Source organism: Pleurodeles waltl, chromosome 4_1, assembly GCF_031143425.1.
Source record: "Pleurodeles waltl isolate 20211129_DDA chromosome 4_1, aPleWal1.hap1.20221129, whole genome shotgun sequence".
NCBI lineage: Eukaryota > Metazoa > Chordata > Amphibia > Caudata > Salamandridae > Pleurodeles > Pleurodeles waltl.
In genome coordinates, this window is record NC_090442.1 from 166282384 (window position 1) to 166305582 (window position 23199).

At 43.0% G+C, this 23199-nt stretch overlaps 1 protein-coding gene across 4 annotated transcripts in view; it reads right to left on the minus strand.

Moving 5' to 3' along the window:
* The window catches only part of DGKI (diacylglycerol kinase iota), a 909351-nt gene that overhangs the window by 342810 nt on the left and 543342 nt on the right, over window positions 1-23199 (minus strand). For all 4 annotated transcript variants that reach the window (XM_069227966.1, XM_069227965.1, XM_069227964.1 and 1 more), the window contains exon 7: window positions 22209-22280. In XM_069227966.1, the coding sequence (XP_069084067.1) occupies window positions 22209-22280 (72 nt within the window). The remainder of the gene's footprint in view (window positions 1-22208; window positions 22281-23199) is intronic.

Below are 23199 nucleotides of genomic sequence, written 5' to 3' on the forward strand. Positions count from 1 at the left end.
TTGTAACACTTTATTGTTGTGGGAGCTACCAGGCCCTCAACATTGTAACAAACACTGGCAAACCCCCCCAAAAAAGTTTTTGAACTCTCTAAAAGCACACCAGCGGCATAACAAAGGCCCCGCAGCCGCCCTCCAGGGGGCCCCTTCAGCACAGCACCTGCCCTGAGTGAGTCTGGAGAGGGGGCTCCTCCATGTTCTTTACAAAGGGGCACCCTCCAGTTTAGTTACGTCACTGATTGCCATTGTAGTTCCTGACACTGAACAAAACTACTTTGTGTGGCAATATGCTCCTTGTGGAAGAGCAGAATGCGATCACTCACAGTAAAGCCGGCCGAAAGAGAGAGAAATAGAAGTTTAATAAAAACAAAATGTCTTTGTTAACACCAGACCTAATTAGGGACCAAGACCCACATGTAGGTAGCTTTTTGCATGTCGCAAACAGCGACTTTCGCTGTTTGCGACATGCAAAAAGCACACTGCGATGCACAAACCCAGTTTTGCGATTCGGTAACCTGGTTACCGAATCGCAAAACGGGTTTGCGACTCGCAATTAGTAAGGGGTGTTCCCTTCCTAATTGCGACTCGCAGTGCAATGTAGGATTGTTTTGTGACCGCGAACGCGGGTGCAAACCAATCGCAGTTTGCACCCATTTCAAATGGGTGCTAACACTTTCGCAAAAGGGAAGGGATCCACATGGGACCCCTTCCCCATTGTGAATGTCACTGTAAGCATTTTTTCAGAGCAGGCAGTGGTCCTGTGGACCACTGCCTGCTCTGAAAAAATGAAACGAAAACGTTTCATTTTTCATTTTTGTTATGCATCTCGTTTTCCTTTAAGGAAAACGGGCTGCATTACAAAAAAAAAAAACTGCTTTATTGAAAAGCAGTCACAGACATGGTGGTCTGCTGTCTCCAGCAGGCCACCATCCCTGTGAGGGTCGCCATTCGCGAGGGGGTCGCAAATTGCGACCCACCTCATGATTATTCATGAGGTGGGCATTTGCGAAGCCCTTGCGAATCACAGATGGTGTCAGGGACACCATCCTACATTCGGATTTGCGACTTGCAATTTGCAGGTCGCAAATCTGAACCTACCTACATGTGGCCCCAAATTCTTAAAGAAAGTCACAAAAGTGCACCCATGGTATATGTTGTACCCTATAAAATATTTGTGAACTGTATTTTAGCATGGGTAAATTTGATGTGTAGATTTGCTCATGTAAAAATCTATTGAGCATTTGCAAGTTCATTTTCCCTCCAGCCACTTTCTTCCCAACCCTGGAAGAAGTTCTAATTCTGCCATTGTCAGGAGTAAATGTCCAACCTTTCTTATTATGGGAAAATATTAGAGAGAAGCTGGTAAAAATCTTTAAAACATGCAGGTTAGTAGGTTTGCAGACTCAAAGGCATTCCAGCCCTAGAACTATTGCTTACTGCTTCCTCCAGCCCCAGTATGCAGATCTGCAGAAAGGTGGCAAAATAAGGAAATTGTTACAGTAGGGATTGAAACTGCAAGTATTTAAGCCCTACTATGGTAGTAGCCCTGGCATAATCAGAGAGGCTATTATCAGAGCACTTACATAATGAGATTGCTGCCATAATTTGTCGCCACACTACATGGCACCAAAGGGACAAGTAGATCTTTTTACAGGACAAGTAGATTTGAGAAGCAACCTGTCCACTGGACAAGTAGATATTTTAATAAATTCCACACCCCTGAACCAGTGTTCTAGGTTCAAAGTGCTAGGCTTAAAGCACTAGATTCACAGCACTAGGTTACGAGTACTAAAGGTCCTAAGGTACAGCACATTAGCTCTGAATATAGATGATAAATGTGTGAGCACTAGAACAAATACAGTATTGAGTATGAACTCTGAGTTCTGATTTGTATGAATGTGGCATACATTGAGGTATACTCGTTGGCCAGGTATTAAACACTGAGTCCAGCCACGCCAGAGTTCTCACAAAGATGAGTTCCCTGAATGCAAGGAAGCGCTGTGAAGCCATGCCCCAACAGAAAATATTTGTACCTATCCCCTGTGTTCCAGTGCTGTTCTTTTTCCTTTCTTTCTCTTCCTACAATGAACCATGTATGTGCCTTGAGTCTAGAGCAATACCTTGTGTACTGGTCTTTAGCAAGAAACATCACAGAAAAACATAAAGCACTAAAAAAAACATAAATTTAGTGCCTTTATTGTGAAAGTGTCTGATATGAATTAAGGCTTCGGGGGTGCAGAAAAAAGGGAAGACACCCCACCAAAATTGACCCAAGCATGTTATATGTATGTGCTTTATGGGCAGAGAACATGCAAGTATTTGGTTAAATGCTACTGATACACAAACAGAACCCTCCAAACGATTTCTGGTAGAAGGAATGTTTGACTTGCATACAATAGTGCACTTAAGGGAAGTTTTGGAGTCAAGAAAAAATGGGGTGCCAGAAGATCAATAGAATTATCATATCTTGATTGTTATGAAGGGACGCCTAAGAGACTACACAAATCTTAAACGCAGAATCTTAAAGACTTCCAGGAAAAATTTAAGGAACAAGTGAAGGAATTAAAAGTAAAATACAGCTAAGACTTGACTGATGAGAAAGTGACAAGGTGACAAAGATTTGATGGTTAGGTCTAGTGCACTGATGTACCTTCAGCTTAAAGAAACTCTGACTCGTGATGTTGAGAATCCTGAAGACAGTGTAGATTTCATCACAGGGTTTTCTCCTCCTCCACCCATTCTCCTCACTTCCCCCCTAAAACACTCAGGTAACCTCAGCACCCCCAACAGAGTCCATCTATACCACCTCCATCCTGCAAACCTGACGACCTCAGGACTAGTAGGAGCACTCAGGGTGCCACTCCAAAGTGCTCAACTTCTCCTAATGATCCTTCTCAGGTCTAAAGTTGCTGCTCACAATTGTGTGACACAAGAGGGAATAACCCAGTGGCAATGGCGCTTTGTGATATCAATGCCCCTTGGACTATAGGGGATTTCAGGAATTTATTTAGAAAGTTTCCCAATATTACGGAAGAACCCCAAAGGTTTAAAGAGGAGTGAGCAACCTTCTTTAACTGATCAGTAGTGTCATTTTTATTGACCTCCAAAGCCCAACGTAGTGTCCAGTTTACCCAAAATGAGAAATTATTATTATCTGCAGGTCTGGTAATATTTTTATGATTTTCCAAGGACTGCTATGGAAGAAACAGGGCTTACTCAGTTCTGGGAGGAATAAAAACAAATGACCCCTATGTAGCCACCCTGATAGATGCCCCTGAACTAACCTAGAGCTACAGCTGTCACCCTTTCAGTACCCCAGGCTACTTCGATGCTTCCTCTGCACCCCCACTGTGAATCTCCAATGTTAACCTTGCAAGAGGTTGCTAAGCTACAACATAATACATTGGAAGGGGTGAAACAGCAGTGGAAGACGAAGAGATGTAGGTTACATTTGGACTACTGTGGCGTTCTCAAGGCGGCCGTTTAGTATCACCAAAGGTCCTACTCACATATCTTACTCGCATGCATCATGGAATGGCACATAGCAATATGGGAATGATTACTGCTGTGGAAAAAGATTGGTTTGCCCCACATTTCCCCACTGGGGCACTGCAGTATTGTCACATCTGCACCATTTGTCAAGCCCACAATTTAGGGAAAGCTCCCATAACTATATATGCTGCCCATCCATCACCACTGGGCCCATTGTAAATATGCAAGTGACTTTCATAAAATGCCTAAATGTTGCAATTATTAAGATGTACTTGTTACTGTTTGTATGTTTTCAGGATGGGTAGATGCCAACATCTGTATTAAAGTAGACGCATGACCAATAACAAAAATAATACTAAAAGCCTTTATTACTTGGTTTGGAATTGTAAACATTGGTACAGTTAACAGTCATAAACAGTGATAATGCAACTGTAGGAAGTTGGCTCTGTATATACTATTTCAAAGTACGAAATAGTGTGCACAGAGTCCAAGGGTTCCCTTAGAGGTAAGATAGTGGCAAAAGTAGATCATTCTAATGCTCTATGTCGCGGTCAGGGGGAGCCTCTGGATTCTCTCTGCAGGCATCGCTGTGGGAGTCCAGGGGGGTCGTCTCAGGCTACTCACGGGGTCGCAGTTGCCGGGGAGTCCTCCCTGTGGTGTTTGTTCTCCCAATCTCGAGCCGGGGGCATCGGGTGCAGAGTGTGAAGTCTCACGCTTCCGGCGGGAAACGTGCTGTATTGGAAAGTTGCTTCTTTGTTGCAAAGAAGTAGCTGGTTTTGAACAGGGCCGCTGTTCATGGGAGTTTCTTGATCCTGTAGTCCAGGGCAGTCCTCTGAGGCTTAAGAGGTCGCTGGTCCCTGTCGGATGCATTGCTGGTGCAGGTTTTCGAAGTTGGAGACAGGCCAGTAGGGCTGGGACCAAAGCAGTTGTCGTCTTCCTCCTTCTCTGCAGGCTTGTAGGTCAGCAGTCCTTCTTCTTTCTTCAGGTTGCAGGAATCTGATTTCCTGAGATCTGGGGTGCGCCTAAATACTGAATTTAGGGGTGTGTTTAGGTCTGGGAGGGTAGTAGCCAATGGCTACTGTCCTGGAGGGTGGCTACACCCTCTTTGTGCCTCCTCCCTTGGGGGAGGGTGGCACATCCCTAATCCTATTGGAGGAATCCTCCAAAACTAAGATGGAGGATTTCTAAAGGCAGGGGTCACCTCAGCTCAGGGCACCTTAGGGGCAGTCCTGACTGGTGGGTGACTCCTCCTTGTTTTTCTAATTATCTCCTCCAGCCTTTCTGCCAAACGTGGGGGCAGTGGCCGGAGGGGGCGGGCATCTCCACTAACTGGGATGTCCTGTGGTGCTGTAACAAAGGGGGCCAGCCTTTGAGGCTCGCCGCCAGGTGTTATAGTTCCTGCAGGGGGAGGTGTGAAGCACCTCCACCCAGTGCAGGCTTTGTTCCTGGCCACAGAGTGACAAAGGCACTCTCCCCATGTGGCCAGCAACATTTCTGGTGTGTGGCAGGCTGGCAGAAACTGGTCAGCCTACACTAGAAGTCGAATTGGTATTCAGGGGGCATCTTCTAAGATGCCCTCTGGGTGCATGTTACAATAAATTGCACACTAGCATTGTGCATTTATTGTGCTGAGAAGTTTGATACCAAAATTCCCAGTTTTCAGTGTAGCCATTATGGAGATGTGGAGTTCGTGTTTGACAAACTCCCAGACCATGTACTCTTATGGCTACCCTGCACTTACAATGTCTAAGGTTTTGCTTAGACACTGTAGGGGCATAGTGCTCATGCACATATGCCCTCACCTGTGGTATAGTGACCCTGCCTTAGGGCTGTAAGGCCTGCTAGAGGGGTGTATTACCTATGCCACAGGCAGTGTGAGGTTGGCATGGCACTCTGAGGGGAGTGCCATGTCGACTTAGTCATTTTCCCCCTACCAGCACACACAAGCTGTGAGGCAGTGTGCATGTGCTGAGTGAGGGGGCCCCAAGGTGGCATAAGACGTGCTGCAGCTCTTAGAGACCTTGGTACCAGGGGTACCAGTTACAAGGGACTTACCTGAGTGCCCAGGGTTGTGCCAATTGTGGAGACAAAGGTACAGTTTAGGGAAAGAACACTGGTGCTGGGGCCTGGTTAGCAGGGTCCCAGCACACTTTCAAATCATAACTTAGCATCAGCAAAGGCAAAAAGTTAGGGGGTACCCATGCCAAGGAGGCATTTCCTTACAGCAACTAATTTCACTGTCCAAATAATGTGTGACATTTGTAAGACCCTCCAAATACAACAGAACCATCACTGTGCCTATCACCACAGTCAGCCTGAGCGTAATAATAGAGTGCATAAAATAAACTTTCAAAGATGTGTGCAGAGACTGATCTCAAATGGCCTCATGCATTGCTCATTACTCTTGTGAACATGCAAGCTGCTGCAAACAGAAATACACATGAGATCCCAATGAGCAAACCAGTGGGACTCCCTGTCTTGCCACAAGTACCCCTATCTGCATTAGATATGCATTTGGCTGATCATTGCTATGCTTTAATAAGCTGGGTAAAAACCTTCCATTCGCAGGTATCAAGGGCTTTGCCCCACAAACCCAGTCAATCCTGTCAGCAACTTCAGCAAGTAGACTGGGTGCATATGAAAGTGCACCAGCGAATAACAGCTTTGCAACCTCTGTGGAAAGGGGCCCTTCTTGATGCTGCTCAGCACCAATACAGCAGTCAAGTGTCAAGGCCTCCAGTCATGAACGCACACATCCAACTGCAAAAAGACTTGTGCTCGGACCACAAGATGGAGAAAATCCCAAGGTGCAAGTGCTGGAAACCTCTCTTCTGAAAAAGAAAAGGATTTGCCACTACCTGCTGAAGAAGATTTGCCGCTACGTGCCGAACAGGGTGTTCCCCTCCAAAATGAAAATGTTGTGCGGCCCCACCCATAGCTCCATCAACCAAGCAAAACAACTGTGTGAAGTATGGCTAGCCCGGGGCTGGGTAGCATGGCTGTTCTGTGCTATAACAGGAATTGCCCTACTCATAGTTAGGGGCTACTCTGAATGACGTCTTCCTAGCCTGGCTTGCAGCCACAGAGTACTGCATTCGCAAGAGTTATGGACAGCTGAAAATAAGACTGAAATAACAACTAGCTGTAGTTCCAACCACCTGGATGCTGAGGACTTTGAATCCAAATTCTTCTGTACCACGGAATGTTTCTGTAATAATCGAAGAACGCGGCATTGTAAAGAGTTGGCTGAGGAAAAATTGGGCACTGTATATATGTGCAAATAATAATACTTCTGTTGATCGGTCTATCATTGTCTATCATTATAATATCAATATAAAAACAATTCACGCAGAGATCCTCAGTGGTGGGAACAGAAGGTTCCCTGGTCACTCTATATCTGATCTTTAACTCTCCCAACCTGGAGCACCAAGGAAAAAACCATACCTGCCCCTCCACCAGATAACCACCCTCCTTTGGCATCCTAACCATGGCCAAGCCCAGCACAATGTATTTTTCTGCAGCACAAACAACCATGCACCTGGTGGTCTACATTGATATGCAAAGATATATTTTGCATTGTGCATATCATGCTGATTTAATAACCTAGGTAGAAAAGAGAGTGGCGGGGGTGCTACAGGAAGTGAACACTATTAGCCACAATCAAGTGTGAAGCAGTTTATTGGTAGATGTGCGAGGAGTTTTTGGCAGTACACATTCACTCGTTAACACCATTATGGTGGATGAGGAGGTTGATGATAAGGACAGGTTGGCCGAGGGAGAAATTTAGGGAGTTAGTGAGGTACGGCAAGCTGAATCTAAGGTTGGTGCATTTGTTCAAAGGTACTAATCAACTGCACTTACAGTTCACCTCACAAACAGCAGACACCATCGTAGAGAGCATTAGAAGAACATTTAACACAACTACACAACTAAGAAGCTTTACTTTGGCTTTTAATACAGCCTACACTCTTTTGCAAAGAACACTCTAAATTTGTCAGTGGCGATGTGCCTTATGAGGTGGTGTTGTGTTTTGAGCGCGCTGGTTTCCATGGTTTCGTGGCAACGCTTGCATTGTTCTGATTTGTATTCATGAGGGGTTCTACTCTTGGATCAGAAGTTTGTTTCCTGTTGATCCAGGAGCTGGACGCTTCATCGGAGTGGTGCCAATAAACTTCGTTCCTACTTTTCTCGCACTTGTCTTATTTAACAAGTGGCGACGAGCGGCACCACTCCTCAGGCCCGCATTCTGTTTGCCTCATCGCTCCTGCTTTTTTAATATTTTCTGGCTCCCTACCTCATTGTTCCCGGTGGCTGCTTTATATACTCTTGAGGTCACATTGCGGAGCACATTTTGTCTCTGCGCACCGCTGTTTGGAGGTTTCCTGGCGTTACTAATTGGGAGTGGCATTGTTATATTCGCTCATTGTTTAGCGCAAGACACCTTTCTGTCCCGTGCGCTTTCCTGCATTCTCTCTCGTTGCTGGGTTACACGATGACACGTACCTTTTGACGTTCCTCACATGTACTTTTCCTGGCAACGGACGACACGCTGTTGGGAGCCCGCAAAAGTTTTTGCGTGCGCGTGCAGGCACTACTTAGTATTGGTGGTGCTTGTCGCGTTGCTACTCCCACAATGCTGGTGCAACTTCATCATGTTCTTCTCCCTCATTGGTTGTTTCTTCCAGGAAGTATTGTTTTCTTTTCCTGCTTTTCCTCTTCGTTATGGAACTTTTGGCCTGTTTTCTACAGTTCTGGTATGACGTTTAATCTTCTTCACGTCTTCTCCCTCATTGGTGGATTCTTCCAAGAAGTACTGTTTTACATTGCTACTTTTCCTCTTCACTGTGAAACGTTTGGTCTGTTTTAATTTTTTTTTCCGACCATTATGTGTGCTCAGAGTTTTTCTCTTCCTCCTCCTCAAGTATTTTGGCCAGCAGGTGGAGTTCCTTGTATGAAATGGCCAGAGTGGAAAGCATTTGTTCTCAATTACATTGACAGTATCGATACCCAAGGTGAAATGCCACCTCAACAGAAAAAAAGGACTTTCTTATGTTGTGTTGGGCCAGAGGGTTTGAAGGCATACAATCAAATGACTAGAAGTGGGGCGGAGAAGAGGATCAAAATGTGTTAGGTAATGTTATCAGTGCGTTTGACCAATATTTTTCCCTGAAAGTGTGCATTGGAATTTTAAGATGCAAATTTTTCCACACGAAACAGGAATCTGATGAACACATTGATGACTATCTTGCTGCTATTAGAACATTATCGTTAGATTGCAATTTTGGACAGTTGCAAGAGGAATTAATTCAAGATCAAATTGTTGTGCATGTTAATGATTCTTCTATTCAAGAGAGGTTATGGGTGAATGGGGATTCTAGTCTACAGCAAATCCTTGATATTGTCAGGAAAGCTGAAATGTCTTCTAGGAGTGCTAAAGTCATTCAGGAATAGTCAAAATTTGATGAGTGTGTAAGTAAAGTTCATTCTAAGAATCGAGGGCAGAAAACAGATAAGAAACCAGAAGTGAATAAGGGCACTTCAAGTGAACACCTTAAATGTTTTAGTTGCGGCAGCAGTTCACATTTGGCGAATAACAAATCATGCCTGCATTGAACCAGAAATGTTCTTCGTGTGGGGTGTTAGGACATAGGAAAAAACTCCACAATGATGACAAAATTGTAGAAGATGATCGTGATAGAGATGATGTTTCTTCGTGGGGCAAAAATTATGATGATAAGTTTGTTTTAAACATCAGCGGTAATGATAACATTATTCTAAATGTTGACTCTGGGAAGGTCAAGAAGAAACCAATTTGTACGGTGACTATTGGAGGTGTTGAGGTTCAGATGTATGCAGATTCAGGCTCACCTTACACTATTATGGACGAATATTTGTGGCTTGATAAATTTAAAAAGAAATTTAGGAACATTTTTGTTATGCCTGATATTTCTCCAGAAGGTTTTTTGGGTGAGAAAATTGATTTAGTAGGCTTTACCACATGTTTATTTGAATTCAAGGATAGATCTAACTTATGTAAACTGTATGTTGTGAAGAAAGGTCCTGCAATTTTAGGTTGGCAGGATCAGGGTAGTTTGGGCATTATTTTAGACCCCAATAGTCCTGAACCTGTGATGGTAGTTGACGTGTGCGAATCTGTAGGTAGCGTGGTTCAGAAAAAGTTTCCTAAGGTTTTTAATGACTGCATTGGTAAGTTAACTGATTTCGAACATAGAATTGTGCTGAAAGACAATGCCATACCTAAGATTTCCAAAGTGAGGAATATACCCTTAACAGTTAGGAGTGAAGTTGAGAAGGAATTAAATGCATTGGTGAAGGCAGATATAATAGAAAAAATTGAATCATCTGCGTGGATTTCTCCAATAGTAGTTGCTAGACGTTCAGATGGCAAGATTAGATTATGTATTGAATTGCGTTATCTGAATGGCAATATTCTCGTTGACCAGTTCCCTTTACCACGCATTTCAGAAATGCTTTCTAGCATTAAAGGTGCAAAGCTTTTCTCCACCATGGATCTTTCAGCCGCATACCATCAGATCGTGTTGCACCAAGATTAAAAAAACTATACAGCATTCATTACTCCTTTTGGATGTTACCAAGACAAGAGAATGCCTTTCGGGTTGGCTTCCGCTGCCGCTGTCTTTCAGAGGCTTTTGCATTCCTTATTTGGTAACATGCCCAACGTACACTGCTTTCAAGATGATATTTTAATTCATGGCAAGGATAAAATTGAACATGATCAACTGTTAGATCGTGTTTTAAGTACCCTAAGTGAAAGAGGTCTAACAGTCAAGTTTTCAAAGTGCAAATTTGCAGTTAAAAGTGTTGTGTACTTGGGCCATGTGTTAAGTGAAGAGGGAATTAAGCCCAAACCGGAGTTGGTTGATGCAATACAGAGTTTTATTCCAAATATATAACCAGGGATGCAGAATTCCTATCGCCCAACACATATTGTTTGGGGTTAAGGGCAACAAGTTCTCATGTTTACTTTGTCCTTGGGACAAGTAGGCCCAACCCCCTGAAGCACAAACTCTTTGGCTACCAGTTTACAAAGCAGGGAATTGTCTGCAATTGAGGTAATATGTGTGTCCAAAAGTTAATGCTGTTCTAACTTGTATTTATGGTTCATTAATTAAAAGCCTTCAATATTAGGGTGAGCACTGTAAATAAATGTTTTACGGTCACACTGCACTACTGGCAGTGGCTACAGTAAAAAAAAAAGAAGAAAAAAGTGTACACACTTGTTTGAAAAGTTTAACAGTATGAGACTAAGTATAATGCTCCCAGAATGCTCTCTGATTAGATGGAAATGTTTGCAGCAGCTTGTTAGCAAGTGTGATTTTTTGCTTTCAAAATTCAATTTTCTGAAAAAATTGCATAGTAGGAAAAAAAACTTTTTGCTTCTATGAAAAATGCTATTTCTTTGAAGCGTCATATAGTAAAATGTGTTGATGCATGCTAGTATTTCCAAAAAGTATTCCTAATGGAAAGTCAGTGTAACCAATTTCAACAAGATTATAAGAAGCATAAAAATAAACAAGCACTGGCAAAGCCAACTGATCGGACTTTTTTTTGTGTGAGTCTTTTGGTTTTGTCAATGCGTGCCTTGTTCTGACATGGCTTTTGTAACACTTTATTGTTATGGAGCTGCCAGGCCCATACAATTGTAACAAACACTGGCAAAAAGAAAAAAAACTTTTTGGTCTCAAAAATCACACATTGCCACTTGTGCCGTAACAAAGGCCCCGCATCCCCCTTCCAGGGGGCCCCCTCAGCACAGCACCTGCCCTGAGTTAGTCTGGAGGGAGGGGTCCTCTATATTCTTTGCAGGGTGGCCCCATCCAGTTTCATTACAACACTGATTGCCACAGTGGTTCCTGGCACTGCACAAAATTACTTTGTGTGCCAATATGCTCCTTGTGGAAGAGCAGAATGCAATCACTCACAGTAAAGCCAGCCAATAGATAGAGAAATAGATGTTTATTAAAAACAAAGGCCCAAATTTAAGGACGGCCTTAGGCCATCTAACGCCACATTAGGGTAATTTTCCTGACGTTAATGTGGCATTAGTTTGCCAAAACCGCTGCACCATATCTACAAAGTGGCACAATGCATGCACTGGGCCACTTTGTGACCACTTGTGCCACATTATGCATGCGCCATGCATAACGTATACAAAGGTGTGTTCTGGCACAAGGAGGGCCGCAAAATGGCGCAATGAAGGCTACAAGATTTTATTGTACCATTTTTGGTGTCATTTTTAACGCCTGCTTAAAGCAGGCGTTAAAAAGACGCACCCTATGGAATCAATAGGCCTCCTTGCAATTCGCTCCACTAGCGTCAGAGGTTTTGACGCTAGTGGAGCAAAACGCCACAATAGCATAAAAAGTTTGACACTATTGTACCTAATTCCACCATGGTGCGCCGTATCTTAAATAGTAGCGTTAGGAGGGGGCGCAAGAAAAGTGGCGTTTTAGGATGTGAAGCACCACTTTTCTTGAATCTGGGACAAAATGTCTTTGTTAACGCCAGACCTAATTAGGGATCCAATTCTTCAAGGATGTCACTAAAGTACACCCATGGTCTATGTCTTTGAATTAGTGGCTTTCATGAATTCACAAGAACTTACAGAAGTAGACCAGGAAATCGTACTCCTAGAAAATATTTGTAGCACGAGCAAATATGCATATGTAGATTTGTTCATGTGAAAATCTATTGAGCGTTTACAAGTTCACTTTCCCTCCAACCTCTGTTTTTTTTCCCCCTCCAAATCTGGAAGAACGTCTACTTCTGCCCTTGTCAGGAGTAAATTTCCAACCGTTCTCATTATGGGAAAAGATTAGAGAAGAGCTGGTGAAAATCCTTAAACATGCAAGTTACCAGGTTTGCAGACTCAAAGGCATATCAGCTCTGGAAATATTACTTACTGCTTCCTCCAGCCCCAGTATGTAGCTCTGCGGGAAGGTGGCAAAATAAGGAAACTGCTATAGTAGGGGTTGAAATTGCAAGTATTCAAGCCCTACTATAGTAGTAGCCCTGACATAATCAGAGAGGCTATTATCAGAGCTCTTCCATAATGAGATTGCTGCCATAATTTGTCGCCGCACCAAAGGGACAAATAGATTTTTTTACAGGACAAGTAGATTTAAGAAGTAACCTGCCCCATGGACAAGTAGATATTTTAATAAATTCCACACCCCGATAATGAATTTTTCTTGCAAAACTTTCCATATAACACAGTTACTCAAGAACACTAACAAATTTAATTGGGGTAAGGAGTGTGATTGTGACTTCAGGAGCATAAAGTTAGCTATTGCTAATGCTGCCCCTTTGTCGGGGTTTGATCCTAATTTGCCCAGCATTGTCACTACTGATGCCAGCTCAAAAGGGTTAGGTGCAATGTTATCCCAGAAGAAGTGTGATGGCAGTGAATCTTTAATTGCTTATGCATCCAGATCTCTCACTGACGCAGAAGTGAAATATTCATCATAGAAAGAGAGACGTTAGCATGTGTGTGAGCTTTGGAGCGCTTTGGAGCACTTTAGAGCCTTTGTCTGGGGCAGACCTTGTGAGGTTCGTAATGATCACAAACCTTTAGTTAAATTACTCACTACAAAGGGTATGGCCAAGGCTTCTGCACACATTGCCAGGTTATCTATGAGACTCCAAGATTTTCTATACAACGTAACTTATGTTCCTGGTAAGGATAATGTGTCTGCCGATTTCCTTTCCAGGATGCATTTGCGAGGTAAGAATGAAACTGAGCCTGAGTGGGATAATTATCATATTGCCTGGGTACATGATGAGGATATTCCTTTTATTGACAAGAAATCATGGGATGAGTATTCCAAAGATGTTATTGTTCAGGATGTTTTGAGGTACATTGTTAAGGGATAGCCAGAGAAGTACGTTTTGGAACCTAACTTGAGGACCTTTTGGGAGGTTAGAAATGAATTGTCCCATTTCAAAGGTATATTATGGAGGGGTGATAGAGCTATTCCACCGGCTAACTTAAGGAAGTCTATCACTTTGCAGTGTCATGAGGGTCATGGGGGAATTGTTAGGACCAAACAATCTGTTAAGAAAAAATTTTGGTGGCCTGGTTACGATATTTTCATTGAAAGATGTGTAAGAGACTGCATAAAGTGTGCTAATGCTCACAAATCCTTAAGAACTTTAAAACCCAACACGTACTTCTCTTGTAACCCCATGAATCCTAGGGAAATCATTGCTTTGGATGTTATGGGCCCCATTGGTGTTAAAAGCAAATATATTATTGCTGCCATAGATGTTTTTTCAGAGTGGCCAGTCATTGAAATTGTGGATAAAGTAGATTCTGATGCCGTTCTAAACATTTTGGACAACATTTTTACTGATGAAGGTATTCCCTCCAAGCTGGTCACTGACAATGGTGTACAATTTACGTCAAAAAAAGCTAAGGATTATTTCAGTAGAGTGGGTGTTAGACATTGTACTACCTCATTTTACAATCCCAGTGGTATTGGTTTTATTGAACGATTTAACAGAGTGCTTAAGGGAGCAATTGAATCCGAAGGTGTTGCCAATGATGATTGGGAATTAGAGGTCCATAAAACTGTGTGGATGTATCGTACCACGTTGAATGAGATGACTGGATGTACCCCTTTTGAGATTATGAGAGGGAGAGTTGCAAGAACCAAAAGCAATCCCTCATGGCTGTTTGAGAATCCTGTGGTTACCATGGATTTAGATGCTGTAAGGCGTAAACTAAGTGTCACTCATGAGCGTTATCAAACAAAATACGAGCAATGCAGTGGTAACAAGTCTGTATTAATGTCAAGGTAGGAATGTTAGTCAATGTTAAGAAACCTTGGAAGTTTAGGAAAGGTGAAAGCCAGTTTTCCAAACATTTCAAGGTGATTGAAGTGTTGAAGAATGCTGTCAAATTATCGGACGGTAAGGTCTGAAATTTCAAACGTATTGCCATACGAAAGGGGAATGAATGGGTGTATCTTAATGATCACAGTCTACCTGGTGAGTGCAAGACTCCTCAGGATTTTGATCTTGTAATTGAATCTGGAATGTCGAAGAGGAATGAGGAGAATAGTCAAGATGGTCATGAAGTACAAGATTTTGTAGTGGAACAAGATGGGCTGGATTTTGAGTCAGATGGACCATATGATGAAAATAATCCTTCGAACAAGGGCCAGAAATTCAGGGAGCCTTGTGTGTCTGGAGCTAAGCCTTCATTGTTGGAGGTTCTAAATAATAATTCTGTTACCAAGTGTAAAAGGAATAGATGTAAACCGAAATGGCTTGCCGACTATGTGGTTTAGATCTGTATTATCCTTGTTTTTTTTTTGTTTTGTTTTTAAGTGTTTGAGTGTATTGTTTATAAAGGAAGGGGGATGTGTTGTGTTTTTCGCGCGCTTGTTTCCATGGTTTCGTGGCAACGTGTGCATTGTTCTGATTTGTATTCATGAGGGGTTCTACTCTTGGATCGGCAGTTTGTTTCCTGTTGATCCAGGAGCTGGACGCTTCATCGGAGTGGTGCCAATAAACTTCGTTCCTACTTTTCTCGCACTTGTCATATTTAACAGGTGGTCAAAAGCACACATTCTGCTGTAATAAAAAGGTTACCTGGGCTTCGGGTAGGCACTTGGCTTGATTCAGTCACCATTTATGGCAACTGGCCTTCCTGGAAACTGGAAACAGAAGTGGAAGTGCTCATGGCCATCAGAAGTGGTCAATGAAGTTTGCTGACCACGCCTTTGAGGGAACTTCAACAGGTGTCGTAATTGCGCTTCGGAAATTGTACCCACATTGTCACCTCCAGCTGTGCCACAACTCATTCATCTATCTGCTGCCCCCTAGGGATCATGGGAATTGTGAATGTGAAGTTACTCCTGGAACAAGCTTCCTGTGGGCATTAGGAAATGGCACATTTTGTGGGAATGCACCTGACAGAACAGTGAATTCTCAGCAGGGTGAGTGTGAGGTCCGGAGCCCCAGGTCCTTTATGTACTGGGACACTCTTTTGTCCTTAGTCCCCAGGTAAATGGCATGACCACCTGGCAAATTCCCATAAACCCAATCCTGTACAGTGATAGTGAAATAATGAGCACAGAGAATTAAATTAAGAAAGACATAGAGAGTATGAGGACTATACTAGGTGACAAAATAAAAGCCATGACCCTTCTCCACCAGTCCATGAATCACTCATTAAGGATGGCTAAAATACACTTTTCAGAGCAGTAGAAAGGAGAGCATAGTGCCATTATTACAATTCAGAAAAAAAGGTGGTTGGGTTTTGTCGTTTCCTGGTTGGGGGAAGGAGGTTGTGTTTGCCATAAAATTATGTTCTTTCATAATGTTCTGCACAATCCCTGTGCTTTGGGTAGTAACAGGATACATGTGCTGTATGAATTATATATTCTGGTATTACCTGAGTAAAACTGCTACATGCTCTAATGGTTACTCCCACGGACTGTTTTTGTGCACGTACAAATCATGGGATTCTAAATGAGCCTGTTAATGTCTGTGTCAGTGACTGGTGTAGCGAAGGAGGGCAGTGTGGGACTATACAATAGGTAAAACACTTTTTTTGTATCTGACGTCTGCATCGGATGTCATTTGGCAAGCTCACTTCACATTTCAGCCCTCCTAAGGAGCAGGATGTGCGTTCAGGAATATAAATGCCCCCACATATGACAACCACATAATTCTGGATGGGGGAGACATGGTGGCCCTCATCCTCTGGGGCAACACCGCAGGGTTTGACATGGTCTCCCACCCCATCCTCATCCAATGCCTACACAATATCAGAATCTAGGGGCACGAGCTCTGATATCAGTCTGGTATTGTGTTCCTCTGACAGCTGCAAACTTATATGTGGAATTCCACAAGAATCCTAGCTGAGTCCAATCCTCTTCAACGCATTTTTGATCCTCTAGCAGCATTATCCGCATGCACAACATCAACTTCCTCTCCTACCACAATGACACACAACTCATTCTCTCCCTCACTGACAAGTCGCCCAATACCTGGGGCAAGTTCAGTGCCTTCATGACTGAAATCGCCCACTGGATAAAGACCAACTCTCTGAAGCTAAACACCAACAACACTGAAATCATGATCTTCAGGAAGAGCACTTTAGTGTGGGACTCCATCTGGTTACCAACAAAGCTAGGGCCGACCCCCACCACCCATGCCAAGAAAATCAAGATTATCACCAACAGCAAACTTGACTTGACTGTCCACGTCAATGCCATCAACGCATCATGTTTCCATACCCTGAGGATACCGGGAAATATTTTCAAATGGCTCCCAATCAGCAACCAAAAACCCATCACATATACCCATGTCACAATTAAGCTGGACTACAAAAACACCCTCTGTGCCAGGATCAACAACAAATTCACCAGAAGGCTGCAGACCATTCATAACATAGCAGCCAGAATCACTCTCAACCTCTCACGCCACATTTACATCACACCATGCCTAAAGGACCTCCCCATACAGAAAAAAGCACAATTGAAACTCCTCACCCACACTTTCAAGGCACTACATCACAATGACTCAGCTTACCTCAACAATCGCATCTGCTTTCAAAAACCTTCCAGACAACTCAGTTCATCCAGACTTCTGCTTGCACACATCCCACGCATAGGGAAAACAAAAATCCAGCAGTCAAGCCTTCTGCAATTTCACTCCTAAAGCATGGAACGACCTGCAGCTACACAAAAGAGCTTTCTCCTCACTTCTTGAATTCTGCCTGGCTTTTCTAGTCTTACTAGGCCCTATATTACCTGGACTCACACCTGCTCAGTGCCAGGATACCCTCCCAAGTGATAGAGCGCTCTACAAATCTGCATAAAATAACAGCAGAACTAAGTGGTCTGGAAAAAGACATGTTTTCCTACCATTAAAAAATTGACAATTCCATGCCAGTTAAGTGTACATTGTAATAATGTTGAAAGGGAGCACTATCACAAGTCCACCTGCCACAAGGAAAGTCATGAAGGGATTTTTGGGGGAAAGGAACATGGGAGAGAGGAGAGTGGAAGATGATTAGTAGAAGGGCAGATGGACAGGAAGTAGGTTTAAGAGAGGGGGATAAGGGAAGTGTGGTATAAAAGTGAGAAAACTAGACAGAAAAAGAAGAGACGAAAGAGGGAGGATGCAGAGAAGAAAGAACAAATCAGATAACAGAGTGAAGTGGACAGTGGTGAAGTTAAAATATGGAGGACAAGAGAGAGGCAGCAAAGAGCGGCAAGGAAGGAGAGATTGCAAGTGACAGGCGAGGAAGAAATGTAGGTTATAAAGAAGGTTGTAAGGGAGATGAGGAGCAGGGGAACAAGGAGAAGTGTGACTGAAACAATAGACGGGAATAGGAGGTTAAGGAAGTGAGGGACAAAAGAGGAATAACAGCTAAGAGAGTGAGCATGACAGGAGATGGAACAAGGGAGAGATGGAACAGGAGACCAGAGAGAAGAGCAAGTGGAAGTGACATCAGAGGAAGAAATAGTAGGGATAAGGGAGATGAGCAACTGGGTATGAAGGTGACGAGAGTGAGACCCCATCATAGACAAAGGAAAAGAGAGCGCATGGGAGAGAAGAAACAGGGGTCTAAGAGAGAGTGGGAGTGACAAGAGTGTAAAGAATGCGAGGGGCAATGGAGAGTATGGTGGAGTCTCTGTGGTACAGATGTAATTCCAGGTGCTAGAATGGACTCCCACAAACCCACAAAGAAGGCAGTAAATACTGAAACAAATGGATTCATGAATTGAGCTCTTTTGGTTCACAGTATGAATGAGTTTTGACTTAACATGCTTTTTGTTCAATGAACAATGCACACAATGATATCCTAATGGGAATGGAAACTTACTAAATGGAACAAGGGTTCTGTGTTTGAACTATCTTTTGTTTGTGACTGAACTAAGCACTGTGTTGTACAAGTGAAACCCAGTAAAGTATGTTTGCATTTATTTTTATTCTGATTTGTATAAAAGGCATCTGATGGGATCTGAGCCCCCTGCCTATGTTGACAGTGTTACTTAGCAACAATTGATCTGGTGGTCATGGAACTATAAATAATATTGTGTGGGTGCACTGGAACAATTATAGCACCTGGTCTACTGTTGGGAAGTGTACTTATAGTTATGAATAGTTTAAAATTAGATATGCATGTTAAGGTCTTTACCTTAAAAGGTATGTGTCTTGCATAGATATGTCATTTTAATTATTTGAACCATGATCTTTAAACTGCATGCAATTTGTGTAGTTTTTAGGTCAGACATGCATTTAAACTATTGACAACTGCAAAACATACACTTTTTTTTACGCTTTGATAATATTTATTTGCTTTTTTGTGTACTGAAGTGTGTGTGGAAAGTTACAATGGAACTACACAGCTTGAGCACCAGCAGCAGCAAAAACTAGTACACATCTACAGTTTAATCTTTTCTGCAGGGTAAGCAGATGTCTTAATACATTATGATTTTTAAAATGACATGAATATTGTTGAAATTGCTAACACATGTTGTCACTTGATGATGGTCCTTATCTCCTCTAAGTCCAGGTAGAGAAAAAGCATGTAAGAGCCGGACACTGGAAGCTCACGAGAGATGTGTTTTTGTGGGAAACAAACAGTGGCTAATGTGTGAGGGGACAGAGACCCTGGCATCAGCAAGCAAATTAGTGTCTCGGGGGACTTGTGTATACTGGGGACATGCTTCATACTAGCAGGACAGGCGCAGGCCTCCATTGTGCACTTCCTGTTATCTCCATTGGGAGATAAAACAGTCAGAATTGATGATTCCCTCCAGTATCTTTTGTGGGATAATGAGGATTACAAATAAAATTCCCAAGCGGGCGAATAACTTACTGGACCTGAAATTATTGGGTCCTTTTATCCAGCTTTTCACAGATTCTGGGGAGATTAAGACAGATGGAGAGGAAAGCAGTAGGGATGGAGGGCTGTGTGGTGGGTGGAAGGCAAGGAATCTGGGGAGTGGGAGGCTTTAGAATATCTGGAGGGAGCATTATCTGCCTCTCCTCCCACCCCCCCAGCGCCCGAGGTCACGTGCAGTGGCTGCGCTGTTCCTCTGCCCTGTAGCCTTTACATCTATTGTAGTGCTGGCGTAGGTGTCATCTCCCATCCATTCTAGAAATAACTCAAATGGACTCTAACAGTTTTGTACATTTGGTCATACTGTATTTGCAACTGAACTACCCACTAGAAAAACTCATTGTGATGCCTGAATTAACTTTCCACTTCACACTAAATCATGAAAATGTATTGATCATAGGACAGCTTAATCCTCCTCGGGCCACTGAAATATTTGTGATCAATCTCTCTATCCTGGCAATGGATCTTCAGGACCACCTTTGCACACACTGTTCAAGCCACCTGCTTGACTCCGTTTCCTGGTCGGATCACTTTTATGTTGACAGAAAAAAAATCTTACGACAAATCTGCTTCTAATGCTTCCCCTTAACTCTCTCAGTTTAAGGAAGCTTTGCCTCCTGTTTTAGATAACATTCTCTCTTTTCAGTAAGACTCCAAGGTTTGCTTATCCAAGCCTGCTGATAATGCGTTTTTGCAAGATCTTGCCTAATTGCAACTAACTGCTCGTAAACTAGAAATGGCCTGGAGAAGAGACTACTTCATGGAGAGCCATCAGCTATAAAAAACCAAACACCAAGTTTAAGCTTTTGCCGTACCTGTAGCAACTGGATCCTATTATAGCACTCTGACCTCTTAGTCAGACAACAACCTGTTCAGACTGGTCTCAGATTCTACCAACCCAAAAACATTATAGATCCCTCTCCAAGCCGCCCAAGAAATTTGTGATGCCCTTTTGTTGTTTTGGAAAAAGGTGACAAATATTCATTCAGCGATTCAGGATGAAAACCATACATTTCCTGGAGGGCACCCTCCGTCTCAAGAATGCCCCTCACCCACTTACTGAGTTACTTGAAACATTTGACCCAGTAACATCAGTAGACGTCACTGACATTCTACCTTCCTGCTTGCTGGCTGGTTACTGCTTAACTACTACCCTGCCCTGCACATCTAATTAAGACAACTGTCCCAGTTACAGCTACCTCACTTCTTTATGATTTACCAGGTCATTAGGCTTATGTTTAATGTACTACTGAACAGCAAAAAAGTCCCTCAGCGCTGAAAGATGGACTTAGATTCAACAATATTTGGCTGATTTTACAATTACATTTTCTTGGAAAATCTTGAAATACGTAGCAACATCCCAGCTTCAAAGATTTCAAAGTTATGTAGGAAATCTAAATCTCTTTGATCCTGCCCAATACAAACAAAAGTATCTTTATTTTCAGCCTTAGAAGACCTAAGGTTGGACATGGACAATGTTGGCTTTGAGCTTGATCTTGCGCTGCATTTGAGCAGCGTTTGACACCATCAGTCACTACCTACTCAGTGAAACACTGTGTAATATTTGTTGATGGGATAAAGCCCTGTATTGGTTAATTTCTTTCCTGGCAGAACCAAAATGGTGGCAGTGACACATTACATATCTGCTGTGCATGAGATGAAATGGGAAGGCCACCTTGGTCCATATATACTCTTGACATACGATTCAATATATACAGGCGATGGCATGCAGCTGATGTTTAATCTGGCTAAACTGAACAATTCCACTCAGCCTGTAAATCTCTCAGACCATCTGGGAACCTGTGTATCATCCATTCGTTGGTGAATGTCAGCAAATTTTTAAAAGTTAAATTCAGCAAATAGGTTTAACCCATTCACACTTCTTCTCCTCCCTTGTCATCTGTCTATCAGCCAAGCCCAGCCCAAGAGTATCCAGAATCTGTGTTTTCATTTGAATGATAAATTGATTCCCATCTCCATATTCCTGTGGCGAATGCAGACTGCTGGAGAAGGGTTTATCAGGGAGCAGAAAACAAATGCTCCTATTTTGGTTTCCTAGATCTGCAAATTTGCACATCCTGTGCACAGACCAGAGACACCCAGAAAGTAGGTCCAGGAGACAGAATCTAACCAGTCTGTGGAAATCGAAACCTTTTAACCTAAGGTTGCAATCCTTCCCAATGGTATCTAGGAAACATCTAAAGAGCTGGCTTTACACATTATAGTTTTAATATTCTGCCTTTTCTAGTTGCAGAGAACCTGGTTTGTTTCCACAGAGCCATGAAGCTTGGGTGAGCGCATGCACAAGAATTTTATAACATAAAATAATCTAAACACAGAACGCCTTCAACATCAGCGGATCGTAACATCAGCAAGATCCAAACTTACAACATTAGAACTAGTAAAAGAAGTATGTTACAATCATTGGCCACACAGCGCAGAAACATACATCACCTGCGGTGAGAATCGAACTTACGCCAGGTGAACCACAGCGGAGACTGGATTAACCGGGGGCTGCTGGGCAATCCCCCTATGACGAACCACCATGCAGTGACAACCTGCTAGACACTTGATACCGGCAGAGGTTCGATTGGAAGGTCATAAAACCTTCCACATTTTTAGTACATGCCATAAGGTTTGCACACACTTTCCATGCCACCCAGTGTAAACTGTCAAGAAAACCCCCCATTCAAGAGTGGAGAACAATACCTGATGACTCACTATCACAGACCTAGCTTTTACAAAGATGTGAAGCAACTGGTGAACATTGTGCTATACAAATACACCATAATGTAACACAACATATACCTACCGCCTGCTTACACCAGGAACAGCTTATAGCCACAATCTCCTTACTATGGAAGGTGAACTTCTGCTGGAAACCCTGCAGAGGGGAGAAAGGGAATGGGACAAGAGAGAGGAGATAGGCACAAAAGAAGATTTGGGCAAGAAAGAGATGACAAGGAACATGCACAGGAGTAAGGGAGGCACAGGAAAAGATAAAGCAGAAATGGGGAGGTGATAAGGGGGAGGCGAGGATGAAATAATAAGAAACAATCAAGAGGGAAGAAGAGAATATGGCCACAGGATGCATGACAAGGGAAAGGGGACATAGGAGAATGGACAAAATATGGAGGAGATGAAAGACAGAATGAGGAAAAAGAGCCATAGAAAGGGCAGTAAGGGAAGCACAGGTGAGTGGACAAGGCCACAAGGGTGCAGGACAGCAGACAATGATATTGGAAAGGGGCCAAGAGAGAGAGAGGGTCCAACGAAAGAGTTGAAAAGAAAAGAAGAACAGTAAAGGTAGAAGAGATATGGGCAGGAGAGTACAGCAGAAGTGCACGGTCATGAAATGGGAAGGACATGAAATGAAATAACGTGTGCAGTAGAAGATACACGGAATTGGAGGGAAGAGAACATGGGAGAGAGGACAGGGGTCAAAAGAGTGACAAAAAGGGACAAATGAGAGGGAATACGTGTGAAAAATGAATGACATGAGAAAAATGAAAATATGTGTGGAGAGAGGATTAGAAGAAAGAAAGTAAAGGAGAGATAGGAGGACGGAATACAGGAGTGAAGAAAGAGAAGGGGACACAGGAAAAGGAAGGGGAGAGGACAGAAAAGAAATGAAGAAGACGAGTGGGTGGAAATGATATAAGTGTAAGGGTGAGTGAAAAATGAAACAACATGAGGATAACATGTGGAGATGACAAATTAAAGGAGGCAAGGGTGAGGATATAGTAGTGAGGGATCAAGAGAGGTATGGTTGTAGAGTGAGGACAAAGGAATAGAGTTAGTGC